The sequence below is a fragment of the Nannobrachium achirus genome (assembly GCF_963921795.1).
Source record: "Nannobrachium achirus genome assembly, chromosome: 8".
Taxonomy (NCBI): domain Eukaryota; kingdom Metazoa; phylum Chordata; class Actinopteri; order Myctophiformes; family Myctophidae; genus Nannobrachium; species Nannobrachium achirus.
In genome coordinates this window covers 18,160,769-18,186,776 of record NC_137817.1, presented here as the reverse complement: position 1 = coordinate 18,186,776, position 26,008 = coordinate 18,160,769, and the positions used below count along the sequence as shown (strand labels likewise).

Below are 26,008 nucleotides of genomic sequence, written 5' to 3'. Positions count from 1 at the left end.
GATTGAAACACAAAGGAGAAAAAGCTACTGCACAGACAGAGAAAGACGGAGATAATGAGGAGATAGAGAGAGCAGAAACCAGAATGGTTTTGCACATTCAAACTCACGTTGGATGTCGATGGTGACGCTGGTCTCCTTGCCATTGGGCACTGCCTTGTTGGACGCCTTACAGATGATCTGCTGGCCCGTCTCAATGTTGGAGGGGGACAGGAACAGGGTGCTCACTGTGCTCTCCTTCCTACTCTCGCGAAGCAGGGTCTGCGGAAGACCGAAAGGATGAATGAGTGAGGCTGAAAGAAAGGGTCCGGTCTGTCTTAAAGTTCAATTTCTTCACATGATTCCTCATATAACGAATATAGGCGATAGGTCTGTGGGAAAAAAGCATTATGAATTAATAATTAATGTCTTTGTGGCACTTGAAACTATTTACAGTATGGCCTACATTGATTGTGTACTATTCTGAGTGTTAGTTTAACTGGACCGTCATACACCACATTTACGTGGTAAAACACCACATTTACGCGGTAAAATCCTCAGTGTGGATTTATCTACAGTATACACGTAAATACATGTTGAAAAGTAACCATAGATTAGCACCTCGACAGCGACACTTTTGCTTGAGAGAGGATATTAAATTACGAAAACAGCAACCACATGCAGGAATTTACACACACATCGCGTCCCGGGGGTAAAACCAGAGACAAATTCACATCCCTTGAAAGTATAGCCTGTAGTATTGCTCCAAGGCTGATTGATCTGAGCAAAGAAAAGGAAAGAAAATAAAGAATTGTAGAAATATGATTTTTCGAGACTCTCTTGTGTGTCTGGAGAGCTGTGCTCCAGTGCTTGGCTTGTCATACACCACAAAGGAAATCAATCTTCTTTTCAGCGCTCATCCTCTGAGCCCTACATTGTGCGGGAGCCATCTGGAATCGCTCTGCAGCGTTCAGTATAGCGTCGCTGTCGTCAGGGGGGAACCTCGTATGTCCAACAATAATAATAACTAGAACTGCACAACTCGAGGTGCCAACTTGCTCCTTGCGCTCACCACTGGCATCACCAGGAATGCTGGTCCCTCGTTGCCTGCTAATTATGACGTTGCCAGAGATGCTGGTCCCTGATTGGGCTGCGGGCTTAAACAAGAGAGGACGCCGACATATACATACCCAGCCCATCACAGTACTTGCGCGCTCTGCTTGCGCAAGTAATAACGTTACCGTTTCAGAAAAAAAAAATCAAACCTTGGTGAAGCGGTGAATTTTTATTCTATGTGTTCTAGAGCTATGAAATCTGTGTTCTAGATCTATACTTTCTATGTGCTTTAGTTCTATATTTTTATGAATTCTGAATGAATGAATGATTTTATCTGGAGGGCCAAATTGTCATGTGAAGCTTGACCAATCCTCAATCCTGAACGCACGGGAGACACAAAGCCACTCCTTGGAAGCGGCTTTCACCGCTTCAAAAATAAATAATAATGACCTGTTTTCCAACAGATCCATTGTAGTTCATATTTAGTCACATGGTCTTGTTAATACTTATCGTGTTTATACATTATAAAAACCCAACATACCCATTTTCACTTGTACTTTTTACTACTTTGCTACTGAGCGACACTGGTTTACGATGAAGTGGAGAATTAATAGAAAATAAAACAAAAGCTAAAAAAAATAATAATGGAGATACAAGGTTTCTGCCTGACAGCAACGATAGTTCTCGTCACCACTCCAGTGGTCATGGTAGGGGGTGGGGGCTTATAAGGGTGCCGGTAGCTTCTGCACAACGGTGCACAAAGTCACTTACTAGAACAAATTGGCCGGGCGAAAGCGAGCACAGCGCGACCGACCACAAAGACAATATGTATTCCCTTGACGCAGCTGTAGAAACATTGTGCTCTTGACTGTTTATGCTCCAGGAAGAGAAGGCCCAATGACGGGAAAGTGCAATAAACATCTACTCTAAAGTCAGAGAGGTGTTTTCTGTCTCGGTGCCACAGCTTGCAGGGAACAGTTCTCCTGCACTGCTGCCGTGCATTATCCTCAGAAACGTGGTCCACTTTATGGAAAAGAAGACAACAATGCATTTTCACTATACAGTATGTCTGTACGTGTACATACAGTATAAGGGTAAAGTGTAGACTCAGACCCTTACCCTGGAGTACGTACGCTACTCCCAGCAAGGTAAAAGAGATACTATATTTTAACTGCCAAAATCATTACATGTGAATTATTAGTTGTGTCAAATGGAGGCCTATTGACAGTGCGAAGAGTAATAGCAGCAATTATCTTCACATTTGGCTGCTCTAATGCCTCTTTTTTCTTCTCCTTTTTAATCATAATGTTTCCGTGTGGTTTCCCTCTCACCTGAGGGGAGATCATGCTGAATAGTATCATTAAAATGTCAAGGGACTTGTCATTATATTGGCCGTGGGTCGAATAGTTTCAACAAAATTGTTCTATCCTTTCTATTCTGTTCTATTCACTGCTCATCTGTTCCATTCGCCCCCCACTGGCAGGTGCCACCTCAGCCCGACAAAGGCCAAAAAAAGCTCAGCCATGCTGGATAGACCGCGGTGGATTCAAACTCCTAGACGCTGCGGGGTGGGCAGGTACTGTAGCCTGGCTCCAGGCCCTGAATCGCTAGCCACGCCTGTTAAAAACGTTCAGGCGATTCAGGGTCTGGTGACACGTACTCTGAGCTACTCTCAATCGAGAGGCGAGACTCGGTTGAAAATCTGTATGGCAAATCAGCGCCGTTTCAACTTGATGACATCAAACAACAGTGTCGGACCGGACATTCACAAACATAAACAAACATGGCGTCGCCCGCTACGGTAACTTGTAGAATGGCAGAATAGCACTCCTATTCTGCCGGTTTCTTAGCAAGTAGCAACAGTTACAACAGCCACATAACAGCATGCGTAGACATAGAAAGGTAGACGCCTCCTCCGGCTCTGGGGCATCTGTAAAAAAGTCCAGGCGGAATTCAGAAGCACGCTTCCATGTGCGCCACAGAAACAGAAGTTCGCTAGGCCAATCATAGACAGATAAAGACTTTTCTAACGCAGCTCCCAAGAACACCTGAGCCGCGCATGATCATGGATGCTTGCTTTGGCAATGTAAACATTCCAATAAAGCTCCTTTGAATTGAATGGATAAGTCCCAGGAAAGACACGCTGTGATTGGCCCACTTTGAGTGGCAGCATGCCTTCCACACTTCCACACTTCCGCCTGGACTTTTTTACAGGTCGCGCCAATGAGGTATCTAGCTTTCTATATGACAACATGAACAAGGGTCGCTTAACAACGACGTCATCTGCTTCGCTACTATTGTGATTGATTGGGAGTGAACCAATCGCCATCCCAGAAATGGCTGCAGTAGGAAGGGCTCTTAGACTGAATAATGGATGAAAATTCTGTGTCAGGCTACAGGTACTGTACTTTACCCCTGAGCCACCTGAGTGCCGTTTCTTTCATAATCGTAATGCTCCTCCAAGGCCCTCTCTGACAGCATGTCACTTTTTAGAGAACTGTAAAGAAGTGTTTATAATTTCCACTAATTTCCAGTTTCCTTAAAGTACTTAAGCATATTAGCGATGCCATCTGCATCTATTTACAGGTAAATAAACCTGCAGTTGGACACTTTGGCACTCACCTCTTCTTAAGCATATGACACATTAGCTGACAGCCATGTCATGTGTCAATGTAATATCCGCTCTGACACAGTCACGATTGTTTCCTTCTTTGCTCTACACCTGTCTGCAGTCATTAATCTTAGAACGGGGGTTAGGTAGCTGCTACATTGAATTCAACACCCATCAGTCCACATTACAAATTGATAATTTTTCATATCACTGCCTGCAGTGTGTGAGGGGAATACATTTGTGAACGAGAGAGAGAGATGACTGAAGTTCATACTAATATGACTATGGATGGTCCTCTTAATAATCCTTGAGTGCACCTTGGGTCAGTTATGTTAACTAGATGGCTTGATAAAACGACAAAAAACTGTTCGAATATTTGTTTTACTTTGCTTATAGAGTAGTTTGCTTGCATTGTGAGTTAAATGTATGAACTTGCTTGATGAACATTTGTACTTGCAGATTAAATACGTTTTGTGTTACTTTTACTGCATGGATCTGCATCAACAGACTCAAACATACATCTCATACATGCTTTGCTATCTCATACTGTATGGACAGTCCTGGCCGCCATACCTAAGCTGCCTCTGTGTGTCAGGCAGTTATGGAATAAGCTGCTACAGGCTTGTGATGGGAACTTTAGATTTGTGTTTCTATGATATCTGTTAGGGATTTTAGGTGGTTTCCAGTGCGTTCAATATTGTAGTTATTGTGATGTGCTGCATGCTTTGTGATGTGCAGCGTGCTTTGTAATGTATTGGTGCTTTTATTTTGTGTTATGTAGGACCACATTGGAAACAAGCGTTTCATTGCGCCTTCATGTGTATATCCTAGGTTTAAGTTATATTGTGTTTATTTATATTTATTTTACCAAAATCAAATCAAATGTAGGGATTGGATTGACCACATAGTGACCTGAATAATCCCCATACCGTATATGAAGTACCCTCACTACCCTGATATCATTAATATGACATCATAGTACTGATGTCATAAACTCGCCTGTACTCCATATATGGGCATGCCTCGTTGATAAAAGGGACACAGTCAAATACAGAAATGTAATTGCTCCCAATGTGTATGGGTCCCCAAGTCGGCCAGTGCCCTGAGTAGGCCGATGTCTACTCAGGTAACAAGAAATAACAAGAAATCTTGTGAAATAAAATGTTGTCAACCAATCATCAAGGATGATGATACACAAAAGAAGAAGAAGGCCGATGCCCTATTAAAATGGCCTTGTGTGTGGACGGTGTACATCAAAAATGTAACATGCCCTGATGCCAAATGTAGTACATTGAAGGGGGTGGGGGATGGGGGACAGGGGGTGGTGTACCTCACAAAGGTCCCTCAGGGCTCTATTTTCTGTTTTCGCTCTACATTGAATATCTTCGTTGAAAATAGGCGATCAACGCATCACAGCGTGACACATTGTGAGCTTGTGAACAGCCATTTTCAGCAAGGTTCAAGTAGTTAATCCACCACGCAGTCTGAAAAGTCTGGTTAATTATATTTTGACAGGTGTTGCACCTTATTCTAGAAGTCTATAATGTACTGTAACAGTTTTGGTGTTGGCTGAATAATTACACATGTAGAGGCCATTTGTTCCCTGTATTTAAACTTATGCTAATAGTATCTAGTCTAGTAGAATACTGTAAAGATCAAAATTACCATGACCCATTGAGACCGGCAAAGCAAGCAGAGAATGCCTTGATGAGGTATGGTGAAAGCATCTGAGGACCAACTTCAACTTTACCAGCTAAAGCGAAAAATTAATGATTTATATTCTATTAATATTCTTCCATTAATCCAACGATCCTTTGATGTGTCCGAACATCAAATGTGGCATTGGATTGCATTAAGCTATTTCAGACCATACTAAGGACAGTTTTCTAACACCATTTACTGGATATTAATTGTGCTGGGGGAAAAAAATAACCCACCCCCCCAAAAAATATTTCAGCTTTTCTAGAATCTATTGCAACAAAGAAGGAAAACACAAACAAACAGACAAACAAACATTTCTTTAGTTTAAATTGGCCTCTTTTGATCATCATACCCCAGGCTTTTACATTAATATAAGATCCTTCTTGAAGATCCACCTAACAATTAGTGTTCTTCAACTCAGTCTTATTTTTAGCTCCTCGTGTAAAACATAATTTTGGTTAATTAGCCTGACAAATTCTTTTGAATCTTTTGAAAGTCGTTAAATACAATAAATGATAATATGCTGCTCAACTGGTGAGAACTCTAAACTGCCTGCTGTATTGCGTGAACACGTTAATTAGTAACATTGTCTGGGAGGATTTTCTATTTTCATATCTTGCATCATTTAAAAAAAAGAAATTTCACCTGTAAAACAGGATATAAAGAAATTGAGAAGCCAAAAGCGTGACTGCTATTAACATTTGTGAGAAACTCACAATTACTGCTATGTTTTTACTTACCTTGTTTTGTTGTCATATATATATTTTTTAGCACAGCCTGGGGAACATGTCACACAAACATTTCATAGCTCATACTAGTACTGTATCTTCAATCTGCTGTTCTTTTGATTGGCTGCCTTCGGCTATAAAAAAAGAGTGTTTTCTTTCCATTTCATATGAAAGGTATCAAATGAGGTATAACTTGCATACAAATTAGCCCATATGTTTTCGACGTAGGGCTACAGCTTATAGAATTACTGTAAGTGCCAAGTGGTTATGAAAACTATAATTCTGAGAAAAGGCCTTTTTGTGCAGACCATTTTTATGACTCTCCGGCCTCCTCCTCCTGTTCAACACCCTCCGTGCCAGGTTTCCCTCCCCCGAACACGGACCAATTGTGTTCATATAGAAATGATATATGTCTATGATATCGTCGTTGTCGGATAAAAACCTTGTATGTCCAAAACCGTTCGTTTTGCATTTATCATTTTAAAAATGATTTAAACTAGTGAAAACAGACAATCTACTTTTGTGCGACGGCCTCGTATGATGAAGCAGGGCTTTACTTTGCGAAAGAACGTACAAATTTGAAACTTGGAGATACAAGGTTTCCGCCCGACAACGACGATATGATATTGTACTTTAATGCCAGCTCACACTGAAAATGTCTCTTGCAACCCAGCAGCCCTGTATGCAAAACAAATGGCATATACACACATGTGGCATAACAGAGAGAACAAAAACAAGATTACATACATAAAAACAAGAACAATGTCCACCGCCGCTTCAAAGTTGACGGATGGACAAAGGACCTCTTCAGTCTGACCTTATTGTGTATGCTGGAACACTGTATCGTCGTCCTGAAGGCAGCAACCTACTGTATATCTCAATACAAAACATGGCTAGTGTTTGAGGTGATATTAGCATGCTGCTATCATACGTAGATACAGTATATCCTCTGAAATGGTTGTCCAACAATCTTTGAACAAATGTTCAGTTGTTGCAGCAGTTGTGACTTGTGGCTATAGACAAACATCCATACCAGGTGGTGCTACAGTACTGAAGAACACTCTTAATAACAGAAGTGAAAAATAAAATAAGTATCTACTAGCATCATCGTAGATGGCGAAGAAAATAGATTATTTGCTTTTTTAAATGACAAAAGATGGTCTATTACTACTCCTAGGTATGTATATGAACATACCTGGTTGATCTGTTCAGTATGAATCTTATAGATGTGCCATTTCAAAACCTCACACGTTCTGCCATTGGCAAGACAGTAGATTTCCAGTGGATTGGCAGAACATTGAGCTTTTATATCAGCTATTTTTGCAATTGTTATGACCTTCTCTGACTTTGAAGTTTAAATCTACCTATCTGTGGATTCTGCTTTTCAATGGGAATGAAGTGGTTTCTTGCCATTTGCGGGTTTCTGCCAAAAATATTAATTCTCCATAACAATTTGAAAGGCAAAAAAGGGAAAGAAACCTGTGGAAAAAATGAATTTGCAGGAAATGTTCAGGAAAGAACAGTAAAGCCTGAAGACTTGGAACGGCACATCTGTAGATGCTTGGCCAAACCAGATACTTCATACTTTACCGCTGTGATACCGGTATGTTGTTCTGTTTGTCGTGCACCTGAACCACCTTGAAGTGGATGTGCATGCGTCATCTCTCTTATTTAAAGCTTTCAATTCGATTCTCAACGTTCACTTTCATTCACTAGCGTCTGAATCCCTCTGATTTGCCCTGGCTTTTGATTTGGGCTTGCGTCTATGCCCACGTTATGTATGTCAGTGTGGATTGTTTTTAAACGTGCTTTTATAAATAAATCTGACCCAAGGACACACAGCAGTGCCCTGGCAGATTTGAAGGGAAGATTAATAATCAGTATAGTATGTTTGAAAATCTTTTGAAATAATGTAAAGAATATGTAGTAAACAAGACAAAAACAAGGGATGTATCCTCGCATCTCGCAACCCATAAAAATGGGTCCCGACCCATTTGTTAGCAGGGAAAAACTTTGATGTAGAATAGATGATGGGGCTTACACTATAACTAGCTAGCACATAAGGTTCTTGCACCACTCTGTCTTTCCTACTCTCTGGAGGGGCAGTGGAAGCAGGCCCTCCGTCCACCATTAGAGATGCGACACCTCTGGCAATCACTTTATTCAAGTGATTCTCAAACATGGCAATTTCAACCATCCCCCCCCAGTTTCATATGCATTAGGCCATGGACCCCCATTGGATTTCAGCTCTCTGGGACCTGTGTTTATTTAACTCTGAGAGTGTACAAATGGCTTACGGGTCCATTTGGTTCCATTTGTACATTCACTCTCAATTGTACACTCACTCTCAGCGTTACAGATACAAAAAGTTCCCTGATGGTCCCTGGACCCGACATTGAGAAACAGTGCTTCATTCAAATGGGCCCAGTGCCGTATCCTGGCCCCAATCAATGGCATTTATCTGCCCTTTGGAAAAAGACAGATAATGGGACGAGACAGCGCGAAGAAAGAGAGGAAAGCGGGGGAGGCTGTTATTAGTGATCTAAAGAGGCTACTACTTCTTTGTGCCCCTTTCTTAATGGGAACAGAAGGTGGCTGTGTTGATGATGTGATCAGTTTGGAGGGTTAATGTCGTGGAAAGGGGTCACACGTTCATGAAGGCCGTTCCGGGGGTTTTGAAAAGGCCCCATCCTGCATCGATCCATGCGGCGATCGTCCATTAGTACCGCATAAGTCACTGTGGTATTTATTTATTAAGTTCTAAAGGGGCCTACTCGGTCCGAACATGTGCACGTTGTTTGGACAGGGTAGGTTTTAACTACAAAATGACGCCATTCAAAACTTTGGGAGGGGGGTCTCTCAGAAATGTGTTCAGACGCTCCTGTACCCCTAGAGTACATGTTCTGACAAGCCAAAGACATTTCGGACAGTGTGATTCGACAGAAGTTGGGTGCGGGCATGTTTTATGTTGTTTCCGCGCTCAGCCCAGGCTTCATTCTGCCAGCAGCGAAAGCAGCAATAGTTGTGAAGATGGAGAGGATAGTAACTAGTTCATGAGCCAACCTCCAGGAGGTATCGACACCTGTAATCCCTCTCTAGTGACCATGCATACAACACAACCTGTAGCAAGAAATGGCTAAATCCTCTGTACCTCGGTGACAAATCTCCCACAGCGTGTTTGAGGGTTATCCAGGTATTAAAACCTCCACTTCCAGTGCTGGCTGAACACAGTTTTTGAGTGGCTCGAGATAGGTTCAATATGAGCAAGCCGTGGTTGTTGCTGGCCAGATTTATTTAGCAGATTACTGAGTGGGTGGGTTCTGGCGTTCAGAACACATTGGCAGTATTAGAAGGCCAGCTGAAAATACACTTGAACGTCAGTTGAACTATTTTGAAGAATGTATCATCGTCCTTGATGATTGGTTGGCAACATCACTTAGGGGAGGCCATGAGGTGACTGTTGTCTTCTCCCCCTTGCTGTCGTCAGCCTAGGCAAGGTTTGAACCACTCAACCTTCCGCATGAAGGGCATATCATCACTGTCGGGCAGAAACCTTGCATCTCCAAGTTTCCAATTTGTACGTTTTTTTGGCAAAGTAAAACCCTGCTTCATCATCCAAGTCCGTCGCACAGAAGTAGTGAAAACAGCAGATCTACAAGCACACAACGCCTCGCGGTGCGAGGCGTTGTGTGCTTGTAGATCGGCTGTTTTCACTAGTTTCAATCATTTTTAAAATGATAAATGCAAAACGAATGGTTTTGGACATACAAGGTTTTCACCCGACAACGGCGATATGCACTAACGTCGTACCCCATGTATGGTGCTTAGAATGCTGTGTGAGCAGCTACTGTATACTGTAACACCACACTTCAGTCTCTCAAACTGTTACTTGCCAGAGCATCTTATGATGGCTGAAAACTGCATTTTCAGAACGAATGCGCCAGAAGTGGAACAGCAATGTAACAAGAATGCAGTAAATGTTGGGTGGCGCTATACCGTATGTGTGTGGCGGCATAGGCGGAGTGGTTGGAAACATCAAGACACTGTCATTGAGTATCATAATATGCCATGAAAAAGGTTCAGAAATTGTCTCTGTGCAAGACGTCACATGCGTGGCGAGGTTTAATTATAGGTTGGAACACTGAGAAAAAACATGGCACTGGAGGAGAGAGCGACACACAAGAGACTGTCTGGAAAAGGCACAAAAAAAAAGTCTGTGACACTTTCATGATCTCACCATCTGGCTGTCTGAGTTGACGTATTTGCTGGGCAAAGAGGAGAAACGTCGCTTAGCAATCCTAGGAACACCCTGGATTTCATTTTAATCAGAACGGCAGCCTGAACGCTGAGGCAAACGCCTAACAATGGTTCAGGCAATCACTCTGACACATCTGATGAATGCCTAGGCCCCTCAAAGTGGATAACAACAGTATGAAAAACTCAGGTGAAAGGAAGGGAAAAAAGAGCAAATACTGGAGTCAATCTTTCTGTACTTTTATCTGCTATTTGATCACATATTACTTGTAGCAGATATTTTAGAAAAGTAATTTTTTTCCCCCAGTTTTTTCCTGTAGCTCAGTCTGTCTTTTAACTAAGCAGGCAAACCTAAATCTGTGTCTGTCACCATCCGCTCTTCCTACTTTGTGTGGCAGTTCTCTCCGCTCATATGATCACTGGAGGATCACTGGAATGCTGTGTGGGCTCCAGGACTCCACAATGATTGGTAACTTATATTGTTCATGATCATTGAAATTAAGCTTTCTTTAGGTCCTATGTCACTCCAGATCTGAGTCAGCTGTATGACCATCTGAATCACAAATGCAAAATGACACACGCTTCAGTGCCTGCCCTGTATAGTTCAAGGCCTGGTCGAAGACACCTTCGTTTCTCATTCAGCATAGTGTTATGCTCATAATACTGTCTTGGCTGTTTCCCAGGAATTTATTTCTGTCACGTCTGCTTTGAAGACCATCTTATAAAACAACATCATCTCATGAAAAACATCATCCCACAAAACCCTCCCAACCACCCCACCTCACCCCTTCCTCCCTTTCCCATCCCCACCCTGTAATCCAAACTTGGGTATGACACACACCTCTATGCCTACCTTGGAGTACATGGCCCCATTAAGGACCTCTCCGTTGCGGATCCAGATGATGGAGGCGGCCGGCTTGGCGTTGTCGGCGTGGCAGGTCAGATTCAGGGGGTCTCCGGCTCTCAAGCTCACCACGGGCCCACCGCTTATCACCGGGTCCTCCGGGGGAACTGTGGGTACAGGCGGAGGAGGAGAGAGGGGGAGAGAGAAAGTAAATTGAATGCTCTAGCTACCGAAGAGGTCGGGTACACGGGCAATGAATGTGTTTTAATGCACCATTAACAAGCACAACAGAACAATGTGAAATTCACTATAAAGGGAAACTGTGAGCTATCGATAAAAAAATATATAGGCTCGTAATCAAGGTGAGTTATTACGTAAGTATATAATATGGTTATATAAAAATAATAGAAAATTAAATGAAATAGCAAATTAATGGAGATACTACCCAAGGATATTGCATATCCAGCACACTGCTGAATAGAAAGAGCTGTGATGACCTCGATAAGACAAAGCTAATTACAAATGGTACCTGCAGGGGTTTGGCTGAATGGAACATAACCTCCTCTAGCCTGACTGTGTTATACTTAGTTGCACGGCAGTTATGCCCTGAAAAGAGCTAATATACAAGCTCACAACGCGGCGCAGGGCGACATTGTGAACTTGCAGATCTGCTATTTTCAGTGTGCGACACTGGCACACAACCAAGTATATCAATCATGTATCACTCAAATATTTGCAGTGAAATTAGAACAGTGATGCTGCCAAGAGTTAAAACTGTAATTCTGCAGTATATTAATGAAGTGTGTTTTCTCCTCCTCCCTCCTAAAATTCCAAATCTCAGCAATCTGTGGTCATTTGTTCCAAGTAGGTAATGGTGTAGCAAGGATAAATCTGCCTATGTAATAACATAATGCAAAACTAACAGTATCAAAACATTATCACAATAATGATGCCACACATATTATGTGCATTTGCTAATGTACCAATATTGATGGATTAAAGTCGCTTCAAATCAATTCAAAGTACACCAAGGTTTTGTTAAACTGTTGAAACTGTATGGTAGATTCTGCTCCACCACCACCACCACCACATACAGTGGTGTGCACACAAGTGTGTCATTACACTCGTCTTCCTACTTTATACCCACAAGCTAATCACCCTGTTTTCACATTCAGACAGTGGTGAATTATTGATTGGCCTCAGTGCTCATTACAGTGCAGATCTGGGGCAAGATACAAATTAAGGGCTATATCAGCATCTGTCATGTTCACCTGCACCAGTGTCATGATGATAGGAGGAGGCAAGACTGGCAGGAGTTAGCGGCCTGTCTGCTGTACTGCCAGCATCAAGTTAATAAAAGCAAGAGGGAGGAAGAAAGGCATGCGATATTGTGATACTTTTAACAACTGCAAAAGGCTGCTGTAACGGAGCTGGTAATGACAGCTCAGTGCTTTCAGCATGAGCGTAATTGGGTTTTTGACTAGTGGGGATTGTGGGGGAGATATGCTTTTAACACTTTTCATTGAATTTCAAATCATCAATGCTCTGCTTTCTTGCCTAGTTTAAGTGTCCACTTGTTTTTTAAGTGTGCCTTCCATGGTGTCTCAATCATCCAGCTCTAACCTGGTGCATGTATGCCGGTCCTCTATTTCTTGCGAGAAGTGTGTTCTCTTAGAGGAGTATTATAGCTTTGCTACACATGCAACAAATCAGAATACTGTATGTACTCGTACAGCTTCACCACGGAGCCCTTAAAGCACTTGCACATTTATCCCATTCAACCCTGATTCAAATTGAAGTGCTGCACACCGAGATAATTGAGCACGCTGCCGCTTCAATACGATACGGACCAATCAGAGACAGATATCCAGCCCTGACCAATCACTCACATCTATCCTGTGTCAATAACTAGCTCTTCTCTGCTTTCCAAGAGCCTCAGTTTCAAAGCATGTTAGCTTGCCGAGAACGGTCCCTATTTTCCAGATGATACCCACTTATTGTGGCCTGTTTGCATATCTCTAGTAAAGCTGTTTGAGTTTGAAATGCAGTGTTATCTATCTAGTACATTGTTCCAATGCTCTTTTATCTGGTCTTCGTTAAAATTACAAAGGCAACGAGGAAGGCAGAAGAATTTCAGGTCAGCACACCAGCAGATCAAACAACATAGTTGACTGATCTGTCTGATCAGTCAAGAAAATTGCATTAGTTTATACCCACTCTAAGAATAGAACTAACTGTACTGTATATGCAAATGATTGTGAAAACTATGAAAAGGCTCGCAACCGTGACTCTTCCATTGGGGGGAAAAAGAGCGAAAAAAGAAGTGAACAAAATGTCAGGAGCAATGATGGCTCTGTGACAATTGATTGGAGAGATCCAGTGTTATTGGCGTGCTGTCAGCACTCGCCTCGCTCGCTCACTCACTCACTCACTCTCTCGCTCGCCCACACCGCTGAAACATTAATTAAATGTCAAGCATGCGAGGCATACGTAAAGCGCCTATTTTTTTCTGATGGGGCAAATTGGATGGAAAAATTCACTGGTTAGGGAAGTCTCTGAGAGCCTAACAGCATGTGACTGATGATGGCACCGGTATGAGTAGTATAAGCCTGTGAAAGAGAGAGGGGTGGTTTTTGCATGCCATGCAGTGACTATACCTCATCATAAATAGCTAAAATTAAATTAGGAGCCTTTTAGTGTGCATTCCAGGTAAATGGGTTCTCGTTCTCTCTCTCTCTCTCTCTCTCTCTCTCTCTCTCTCTCTCTCTCTCTCTCTCTCTCTCTCTCTCTCTCTCTCTCTCTCTCTCTCTCTCTCTCTCTCTCTCTCTCTCTCTCTCTCTCTCTCTCTCTCTCTCTCTCTCTCTCTCTCTCTACCACACGCACAAGCACGTATCAAGGTCTCCATGCAAATGGACTCACTGTGGAAGGCCAAGAAAGTGAATCAGCCAATTAATTGATGAGTTTGCCAGAGTTACGCCCCACACACTGACTGTCTCAACAGTTCTCTCTGTGGCTTCGTTTTGACCTGTAATACACCTTAATTGTCTGGTTCTAAATCAGCAATACGTTTTTCCTTCCGGAAGGGGAGGAGAGGGGGGGGGGGGGCTGTGTGGCATAAGGTTCAAATGTAATGACACGTTAAACCTAAACAGACTGGTGAGGAAAGCAGGCTCTGTCGTTGGGTCCTCTCTGCAGGGGGTGGAGGAAGTAACCAGGGTGCGATCAGCGAGGAAGCTGGACTCCATCTTGGAGAACTCCCTCCCACCCCCTCCATCTTGAGATCACCAGCTACTGGAGTAAGAGAGGAAACGACCGCTTGCCTACCCAGGACGGAGATGCGAGAGATTAGGAAAATCTTTTGTACCGGCTGCCCTTAAGCTGTACAACGAGACACATAACGGACGAATGAAAAGGACTTACTTCCTAACTTAGACTGACGGAACTATTGCTGTATTGACTTTGACCTCTAAGGACCTTCCAGGGAAAGTGCTCATGTGCGTCTTGCGGTGACATGGCTTCATAGTTTCTTCTTCTCTGAGCTGTTATTGTTTTGTTTTTTTCGCACTGTTTTTTTTTTAACTTTGCACTATTAAGTTGGAACTATTGCTGTATTGACTTTGACCTCTAAGGACCTTCCAGGGAGAGTGCTCTCTTGCGGTGACAACGCTGCCTAGTCTTCTGTTTTTTTTCTCGCACTGTTTTTCGACATTGCACTATTAGGTTGTGTTGGTAGTTTCTGAGTATGTGTCTTGTTTAACAATGACAGTGAGATACTTGTTGCACTACTAGCATTGACTGCTTTGGTCTCTTTTTGTAAGACACTTTATGTATATATACTTATATTTAATTCGCCCCTCTATTTGATGCACCTTCTCTTTTTTGGTACTGTACTGCTCTTGTTTTTACTCTTATCTATTTTTTCCTACTTCTCTGTAACTTTGTAAATAACTGTATACTGCTGTGCTACAACTGGACAACTAAATTTCCCCCTTGGATAATAAAGGTATCTATATCATATAATGCACCCGTGGATCTTTCTATAGACAGAACGGTTGTTGGCAGATTATGCAGATCGGCTCTGCCGCTGTATTTCAGTCGGTGCGCAGGGACGTGCTGGCCATTGGAAAAGCGGGAGAACTCCCGAACGGCCGGTTCATTCCCGGCCGGTCCAGGCCGGCCATTAGGACAAATTAAAAAATAAAATGTCGGCCTTCGTTCCATTTCGGGGCTGGGCGGCCAACAAAGTAAATTGTCACTGTCGGGCACAAACCTCGTAACTCCAAGTTTCAAATTTGTACATTTTTTCGCAAGCAAAGCCCTGCTTCATCATACAAGGGCGTTGCACAAAAGTAGTGAAAACAGCCGTTGTGTGCTTGTAGATCGGCTGTTTTCACTTTAAATCATTTTTAAAATGATAAATACAAAACAAACGGTTTTGGACATATAAGGTTTCCACCCGACAACGACGAAATAAACAAAAAATAAAAATAAAATTAGGGGCCTCTCAACTCTTTTTCCCGGGCTGAATCAGGGGCCCAGCACGTCCCTGGTCGGTGGTCCCTGGAGGGTTGCCCACCAGCATGTGCAACTGTGTAAGAAGAGAAGGACACACTTGGCTTGCCCTCCGCTACATGCAGACAACCTCCCTTTGCTTAGTTTTCCGTATTTCCTCCATGTGTCACACGTCTCTGTCGACGCAGAGTGGCGGCGGCAGCGTGGATTGACAATTTCCACAGGTTTACAACGTGCTTGTCAATGAAGCAGATGCCCTTTGCAAGCTTGCATTGTCTAGAGATGTAAGAGAGAGTCCCCGCACCAAAACAAAACAAAAAATGGCAGTTCTGGGATTCAATTGACCATATATATACACATGAAGCCTTTTTTTTCTCCTGGCAGACTTGGGAGGAGGGAGACTTGTCAAGATGATAGGCTCCCTTCCCCCCAAGTATAACAGTTACATTTGCGAATAAATATATATATTTAAATATATATTAAATAACGTGTATATTAAATAGCATGTGTATTTTGTGTGCCCTCATGGGCAATGGCCTTATTCCTGTTCTAGAAAACAACACAACCCTGAGAGGCAGGTCTCGGCAACAGCCTGGCAGCCTCCACTGAATATTAATGCAACCAGGGCAAATAAGTTGAGCATAGCGCAGAGCTCTTTCTACTCTGCTGGGATCTTCCCGTCACCCCGACTGCAACTGACACCCAGTTCTGACAGTTATACAAAGGCTAGGCCTCGAACTTGAGCCAGCCATCATAATTACCAAGCTGTTGCAAACTCGGCAGCCCCTAATGGTTCTAATTAGCACTTTGCTGCAGCCCCGCGATGGATTTGGCATAAGTAGTACAGTTGGTCAGCGCTTCGGATTGATCGCTCCTCTTTAATTACAGGCTGGCTCGCTGCTTATACCCTGCTGCTGCTCACTCACCATCCTGTCAACAATGGATAAAATAATCCCATCCTCTCTTCTCACAAATGAACACTTAACCTTCCTTACGTATACACACATGGACATACACACAGGTGCGAGGATAACACAAAAGTGTAAGAATTTTGAAGCACTGCCACAACGCAGAACCTGATTGGCTGAGAGTTCACGTTAAGTTTTTACAATGATCTAAACGTGATAAAACACTTGACAGACTTTGTAATTATTACCGATAAAAGCCAAATGGTACTTTTTCTTAGAGAATTTCTTTGTGTTGCATTGAAAGTAAAGGCCTCTTGGAAGTCACACATCGATGGGTATACCAGGTAATTCACATGTTTATCCTCAAACAGAAACCAGTCTGTCACATTTCAAATAAGCCCACCCTGGCCCTCAGACCTCAGGTGATGCCAGTGTTTCATTTTAACACTGCTGGAATGTAATGGAATTGGATCACCTCAGCAGATTTTGAGATAAGACCTTTGTGCTCAACTGCTCATTTCATGTTTCTCTCCCAAACCACCGTTCCAAGACATGGCGACCATAAACTTACAGTGCTTCCCCTATACCGTACGTCTTGGTGGAAGAGAGAATGGTGAAGTCAGACTTATTGGGTTTCAGTGAGATCATTTACTTTTAGTGTATAATCAAAGATATCCATAAATGAGACTGAGCTTATCGATGTGTAATTAACCCAACAGCATGATGCAGTATGTCTGTCGCCTCCGAGAAGAAAGGGTCCAAATAAAGCCCAGGGTTATAAAGCTGGCCTTCTGTCCCGCGAGACGTTTCAATTCACCCAGAAACACCTCCCTGAAACCCTCCATTCTTCAGAAGGCCGATTCATACTTCGTTCACGACGGTGCCACGCGCCAAAAAAAAAAACAGCAGACCCCCAAGATCACAACACGTTGCATCGGCGACGCATTGTGATCTTGCAGATCTGCTATTTTCGGAGCATGCATTAGGCTGACAGTTGGGGGGTGTATGGTCCAAGGCAGGCACTGTAATTGGTTCAGTCTCTGGTCTGATAAGTGGCTTTTGCTCATTATGGGTCCTGCTGTGTTGAGAGAACACAGACAGTTGATTTATATGCTGGTGTGGCGCACTGAAAAAGGCAGATCTACAAGCTCACTACAAGCGACGCTGCATGCAACAAAGTGTGACATGCCCTATACTGCTGAGGCTGAGGAGGAGTGTTGCCCAAACCAGGCCAATGTCATCATACTGTACTGTACACACACACACACACACACACACACACACACACACACACACACACACACACACACACACACTGACCAACCCTGGCTTCTTATGTGCGCAAGCAAAGGCAGAAAATGCAATTTGGAGGTGAATGAACGAGAGAGAGAGAGCTCTCCTCACAAGGAGCTGCAAAGAGGTGCGGCGGCTGCCGTTTGTAGTGGCGTGCTTCAGTCAACGTGCCCTGAACAACAATAAGGCTCCCAACTCGCCTGTCTATTTCGGAACAATGCCTGCGCCGGCCGCCTGTCACACCTTGGCGACAGCTTGCAGAGTTTGTGATAGATCGAGGGGGTAAAAAACAGAAGACAAAAGCGTGCGGAGAGAAAATACCCTGTGTGGGTGGATACAAGAGACATACGTGGCTCACTGGCCCAAATCACAGGCCCTCTTCAAGTGCTGTCACCATACACCTGTTTGAAAGCCACCGCACACAAACACCTGCACGTTCGCATGCATTGGGATAGATTCTATCCGTCTAAGCACACACGCACTCCCACATGCCTGCATGCCCTCACACAAGCACACAACATGCACACACACATACACAAAGTTGGAAGCTAGAATGAGATGGGACATAAAAGAAGAAAAAAAAGAGGCAGCGATAAGTGTCTCCTGCAAGCTTGCTCGATTTCAGCCATGAGTGATGAGTGATGGCTCTTGAAATCACCTTGGAAGGAGCAGGAGGAGACAGCGTGGTAATGAGTGGTAGGGGGTCTAGTTTGAGCTATGAAAGTGTGTGTTGGTCACACATGTGGATAAAGTTGGAAGTACATTGCTATAGGAGTGCAACATGAAATCCACTTAAACCTACATATTACGTTGACTGGGATCTGTACCCGTTCGCCAAAAAGCTGCATCGACTCTCAATGTGACACATTGCAAGCTTGTAGATTTTGCTTATTATGACATAGGGGTTAATCAAACTAATCTTTTTAATTAATTAAATAATTGAACCACATCAACTCGTAACATCACGATGCGATAGGCAATGTGTTGCGTTGTGACACGCTGTGATATGGTGTGAACTTGTAGATCGTCTATTTTTGGAGCAAATCTTCCCCTGGCTGGGAAGAAAAAACTAAAGATATCACAGAATTTCACAGATTCTGGAAAGTTTCAGTTTGGAGAAGGTTCAGGGTTACTCTTCGTAGTTGTAAAAAGCCACAAGATGGCCGATCTAACTGCAGCCACAGCCTTTTCGGAAGAGAGATGAGCGGTGTTGGTGGGGGTAGAAGAGAGTGCATAGGTGAAGGAGTGGGTTGGTGATATTTTGTAATAGCATTTTGTCCTTTAGTACTGCGTGTGCATACATTTTTTTACGTAGGTTGCACAAGTGGGACTCAGTCCCTTTAAACCTGGCAGTGTTGGTGTTCGCACTGCACCTAATGAGGCACGCCGGAGCTCCAAAGGGCCAAAGGAATATGCCAACTCATGATATTGTTAGTACAACTCTATGTCTAATCTAGGTCACTGAATCTAACATCGTAATGTTAAAAGCTATTCTGAGATCTTAAAAAAGGGTGCCGGAGAAACCCTCGCATTCAGTCTCTCAGGCTTTATATGACCGTGGAGATTATGCTGAAGGTGAGATCGAGGAGGAGGGAGTACAGAGGCGTCCGTTACAGCACAGCCATGTGATGCAGACAGAAGCTAGCGTCTCTCAACGTGATGGGAGGCTGCTGCAAGCTGATGTGCATGTGTGTGTGTGTGTGTGTGTGTGTGTGTGTGTGTGTGCGTGCGTGCGTGCGTGCGTGCGTGCGTGCGTGCGTGCGTGTGTGTGTGCGTGCGTGTGTGTGCGTGCGTGCATGCGCGTGTGTGTGTGTGGTTAAAAGGAATTCTGTTTTGTGCAATTGTGAATTGGAAAAAACTAAATTCTGCTTCAATGCATTCAATAACCGCATATTGTCTTTTTCTGAATTCATTTCTGTAGACAGAGCACTGCAATGCAACAGGACTGTGACCAGATGTTTCTACTGTCTACTCTACTGTGCAGTCTACTGAAATGACATCATTTTATTATACTTTTTTATTGGAAAGTTGCCAAACACATTTGTAAAAAAGGAGTAGGCTGCGCTTAAAATGTCCATCTTGAGTGGCTTACTTATACTTACTGTTTTTTTTTAGTACACCTTGGGTCAAGCATCGCTTGGTCTTTGTGAACAATACGTTGCTCAAATACAAGTGTTCCTATTGTGCAAGTGCAGACAGTGTGCGGCTTGATCCCTGCCTACGCACCCGTCTCGGTGCCCATCTGTGAGCCGATCAGGTGTGCATAAGACTTTGTTTCCTGTCATTTGAAGGACCCCCATAACTCTGAGAGTGCACAAATGGAACCCATTTGTAAATTATCAGTTGAGGGCCCCTGGAACCCAATTTGAGAACCACTGGTGTAGCAGTCTTTACAGTGAGACAACATGCACAGTATCAGCACACTGACTCTGTTTGACCAGAATGGATTAGAATCATTGGTAAACACCATAGACTGTAAAAAAAAATATGGACGAAGCGAAGCCATTGGTCTCTATGCTGCGAAAATTACATTTTTTTTGTTGTCCCTTGTATGGGTGTCGCCATCATTGTTTGAATGGTACCCCAGGAATCATAAGGAATGCTATTGGCTGCCAACTGTCACGTGCAACCGCAGGGATACATGGGAGAATGTGGTCGGAGCCTCCCGAAATAAAGCACACGAAGAAGAACACAGCCGGCTGGTATCAGTTTAGTCGGCCACGCCCCCCGCAACTTTATCATCAATTTTAACATAAATGGGACCATATTTGCACAAAACGCATATCATGGTGATTGAAAGGGAGTTTTTCACTAGCGACAGGAACCATAAAGTATTTATGACAACGTTTATTAAGGTTAGAAAATCAAAGGGGAAAACGAATGGGGTCCAATGTAGACACAATCTTTTTGGTACCTTGCGGGGGGAAAACAGCGCAACTAGCGGCCAAACATAAGAAGTTTTAGTTCCGTATTGGATTCGTTTTAAATCGGCGGAACAATGCCCATGGTAAACACCTACAGTATTGGCATAGAGTCTATTTATCCATTCATCTGCAGAGTGGCAAATTCCAGTATGTCTTCGGTTAGTGTGGGGTAATGCCTAAAGATTTTTGCACAATGTTGTATTTTGGTAATATTGTATATTGTATAATTGTATATTGGTAATGATGAGTTTGTTGGATGTATTTGACTATAGGAACAAAGTATGAGTCATACATTCTTTTCATTTTGTGTATTTTGTAATTCTGTCAGTTTTTTGACTGAGAATACAAGGTGCAACAGTTGACCAAATGAGAAGATTCAATTAACTGCCAAATAGGCTCTGCTCTGCTTGCCACCAATAAGAGGGTTGGGGTGTGGTTTTGTGTTTTATATTGAACTATTTAACTTACATTTTATAATATAGGCAAATGGAAGTCGGTATAGGGCTCTGATCGTCCAGAAACCTTACCTACATTTAGAGTCATTCAGTATAGACGACAATGTCAAAAACTGGGCACATGAAGTCTGAGTTACACATTTGAGCCACACTGTTCCCACCCACATGATTCCATTTTATTCATTTTTTACACACTGTAGATTGCACTAAACTAAACTGTTTGGAACGCAACAGTTTGCTTAAAATGGAATGCACTTGTAAACAGTACAAACATTCACTCACAGTCCGCCTCTAGTTCTTTTGTTGTGTTTTTCCCAGTTTCCTTCTTTATTTTCTTTACATTCTGATTTTGTAAACGCAACAGCTGCCCCGTTGTTCACACGTCAACATTGTACATGTTAACATACAATGTTACATTACTCATTTTTACACACGTTAACATGACGTGCAAGAATGTTGACAGACACCCTTACACATGTCTGTGTGCACAGCACCCGGACATGTCCACAGAAACATGGATGCTTTGCACTCATGACATGTGTCTGGCGAAATCCTGATTTAGCACTGCTGGCCTGCACCAGAAATAGCCGAAACACAAGCTCACAACCAAAGCCGTGGCCAAGGCATGTTTACAGCTTGTCTGTCCGTGTGTTCCAACTTCATGGACCCAATTGAACAGATTATAAATCGGTTGTTAAAGAAAAAGGTCACTGTGACCTTCACTACACATATACCCTTTAAATCAATTTATTACACTCCACTGTGGTTGATCTTATCTGATGCTCTCTTTATTGTTTTAAGGTTGAACGCTTGTCCACAGAGAATGTTTTCAAGAGAGGTACATGTTTTTTATTTTATCTTATCAATTATATTGCACAGTCACAGTAGGAATTACTATTCTCAACTCAACAGTGGGCTGTCAATGTATGACCCGGGCGTGGGCAGAGGCCAAAAGAAACAATTATTATTAAAGAATAAGTTCACAGAGTCAAATGCATGACTGAAAATTCACAGAACTCATTGCCCTTGCTTGCCTTTTGTAAACTTTGGTAAGCCAGTGTTTGTTACAATACATGATCTCTCCTAATTAAAAGTTAACAATCAGAGAGCCTCTGAGCCAATGGATGAAGTGACAAATGAAGGTTAGAGGCCCCTCAGGAAGCTTGAGAGAAACCTGCAACCTGCCCTCAGTAGAGCACAAATCTCCGCCAAGACATGTACTAATAATAATGATGTATGCAAAATGAGTTACCATGGGTTTACTTACTAGCGTCATGAAACAGTAGTATGGAATGTGATTACCAGTTGGACTGTACATTGTCCCTAGTGTATTCCACCCTCACTGCCTATCTCTACATGTTTCTTTCAGATTGCTGTCATTCAAATGTCTCCGTATTTCACAAAAACTGATTGTTAATGCCATTTGTCAATTATGTTTGTATCACCAGTCAATCAAAGGTTTAAATTTGAAATCTGAAAGTGTTGGGTTGTCACTTACAGTCCTTCGCGAGAAGTACTTGCAAAGAATTTACGGTACATGAAACTGAAAAGTAATAGGAATATAGGATGAGATCAGAGCTATATCTGAAAGCTGGTGGACCATGCCAGCATAGTCTCAGGAGGACTGAGTCCTCAGACCTGAGGGTAGGCTATATGTGTGACAATTCACAAGATACGGACAGAAAGAGAACAAAGACAGATTGCTCTCGTAACCCATACCCACACATTTCCGAGATTATAACCTAGCACATTTCTGATTTTATAGTCTCAAATTTGCAAGATTACAAACGTGAGATTTCAGCTTTACGCCATCATATTAAACTCAGTAGGGATGTACCGGACAAATGACCAAATATTTTTATTTTCAATCTAGCATGCTCATTCGGCAACTGTAACAGCAATAGACCATATTCACGCGACGGCCATCTTGCCATTAAGTTAATGAAATGTCACCCCGTTGCCACCCTAGTTTTTCAATGCAAAATGTAAACATGGCCGCCGGGTGGATATGGTCTATTGGCACACACAATAGTAACACACACGCACGCACACACACACACACACACACACACACACACACACACACACACACACACACACACACACACACACACACACACACACACACACACACACACACACACACACACACACACACACACACACACACACACACACACACACACACACACTAATTATTGCAAAGGCAACAATGCAAGAAAGCCATAGTAGTTCAGCTCTAATTAATCACTCGCTTGACTTGTGAGGTTGACATGGGGTCTCATCAAGATGATTTTGTTTTCCTTGAGTTAATCTGTGGCAAAGTAAATAGCTCCTAATGCGCAACTTCAAAACTGCCATTAACATGAACTACTTTTGAATGTACAAGGCCTGTCAGCATTATTTTTGCATATTCCTGTGCATCTGTCTATTTTTTATTATTATCTCAGATTGTAAAGAAAGAGAGAGGGAGGGAGCGAGATGGTGACTGACTGAGTGAGCGAAAGAGAAAGACAGACAGCGAGAGACAGATGAAAACAGCAAGATATTAAAATGTCAGCAGAAAGTCAATAACAAGCACCAGGCGTCATAATGACAGTGACTACAACTTTCTGTTCTTAAAAATTGGGGGGCACTGGGCCAATCTTTTAGCTAAAGGCCTACATCAACCTGTCCCTGAGCTGCTATGCTATCCATTTCCATCCTATCTAGTGGTCCCAGACCAAGGTGAGCACATTAGAGGAAAGGTTCTGGAGCTGTGCCAACTTGCTGCGGGGGATATAATTAGCCTCAGGAGTCTTTTTTGGGACAAAAACCCTGTCCAATCTCTACCTTCATGACTAATTCACAACACCTTGTTTCCCCTTTGGCCTCCAAGGGTCAGCTCAAATCCCATGCTTGTCTGCCGAGAGAGATATTCTTCTTGTTCTTTCTTTCTTTCTTTCTTTCTTTCTTTCTTTCTTTCTACTTTTTGTTAAGATGAATGCTGTCACTTGTTCCTTTTCCCCATTTTCTGTATTGAATGACAAACGTACCGGATCAAATGGGGAGAAGGAAAACAGGGAGTGCAATGTTTGTGTAAACTCACTAGTTTTACATTCTACAGGCCTATGTATTAATCAGTGTCAACGCCGTGGGGTTTCTGTACTCATCAAAGTCACCTGGAGAATAGTTATTCTTTGGCACATAGAGGTGTGGAGACAGATTGAGTTATGAGAAATGGTGTGGAGTCTTTCTGTGTGTGTGTGTGTGTGTGTGTGTGTATGTGTGTGTGTATGTGTGTGTGTGTGTGTGTGTGTGTGTGTGTGTGTGTGTGTGCTCGTGCGTGCGTGCGTGTGTGCGTGCGTGCGTGCGTGCGTGTGTGTGTGAGAGAGAGAGAGAGAGAGAGGGAGGGACAGACAGACAGACAGACAGACAGACAGACAGAGACAGAGAAAGGTGAATGTGTGAGATTTTTGTGTGTATACGTAGTTGTGTGGAGGCTTTTGCTGTCTTCCCAGTCGATAGACCCACTCTGTCACTACTGCTAGGTAATTGACAGCTTGGAGTTTGCGGTGACACAGGCCTCGCATATATTTATGGCATTACCTGGCGTGTGCAGTGGCCCGGGTCTCTCCTTGGCAATGGAGACAGTGTGGGCTGGGATTTAGGTAGACACATGGTAACCACACCTCCTCCCCAGCCACACCGAGGCTGATACAAACGATTTGTAATTGATATTGACAATTGGTCATTCTTTTTGAATGGCCCCTTCAAAAACACTGTTGTGTTTTGTGATTGATTTTCAAACAACCTTTGACTTTAGAAAAATATCCCTTTAGCCTTATAGCATAATTGCCATACAAGTCTCTTTTTGGTCAAATTGTATTTTCTTTTTACTAAGTCTACTCTCATAACACTGCTGCATCATTGTGTGACTATGGAAATGACAAAAAAGCACTTTCTGCCAAAATCATTTGAATTCAACCTTTTGAGTTGAGGCAGAAATGCTTTAGATCATCTATATATATATTTTTTCTTTCTTTTTTGTACTTTAAGTATATTTTGATGCCAATACTTTTGTACTTTTATTCAAGTACATTTTGAATTCCGGACCTTTACTTGGAAGAGTATTTCTACACAGCAGTATTGATACTTTTACTTCAGTAAAACATTTTAGTATTGTTTCCACCACTGGTTGGCCTATACTTGCTACTGTCTAAACCCGTGGTTCTCAAAGTGGGGTCCGGAGAGGGGCTTCCATGATCCGCTTTCCAAAAGCCACGAAGAAGACGCTGTCAATGTCGTTATAAAAGCACTTATTATTAGACGATAACGTGGTTAATGATTGTTTCTTTGATGTACATTACACGTAAATTACGGGAATAATAGCGCAGCTCGCGTTGATAAGTAATGGAGCGCGGACGTTTCCACGTTCAGCTGCAAACAGTGGGTAAGTGTATAATGAAATTAGCTTCAGCCTATAATTAGCCACATAAACTCCCTGTCGCGTGATTATGGATCCAACTGGGAAAGATGGATAACCACGCCCCGGACTCATTTTTGAAGCTTGTGATTGGCTGAACCGGACGCAGGGAGCGCTCCGTTGTAGTCACTTGGACCGCGCGAGGTGCACCAAAACCCAATTATCATGGCGTTTATCGTGCGCTTGCCCAGGCCTTACGGCCTGGGCATAAATATAACGATTGCATTCACCACGGCTTCGTAACTCGCGCGGCGCTCCGCCGGCCGCGCGGCCCTGGCCCG

At 43.0% G+C, this 26,008-nt stretch overlaps 1 protein-coding gene across 1 annotated transcript in view; it reads right to left on the bottom strand.

The window, feature by feature from the left end:
- kirrel3b (kirre like nephrin family adhesion molecule 3b) overlaps window positions 1–26,008 on the bottom strand; it is a gene marked incomplete at both ends in the record, with an annotated part of 254,831 nt that overhangs the window by 55,929 nt on the left and 172,894 nt on the right. Inside the window, 2 exons of the mRNA XM_080731474.1 lie at window positions 108–258; window positions 11,168–11,337. Coding sequence (XP_080587600.1) covers window positions 108–258; window positions 11,168–11,337 — 321 coding nt within the window. The remainder of the gene's footprint in view (window positions 1–107; window positions 259–11,167; window positions 11,338–26,008) is intronic.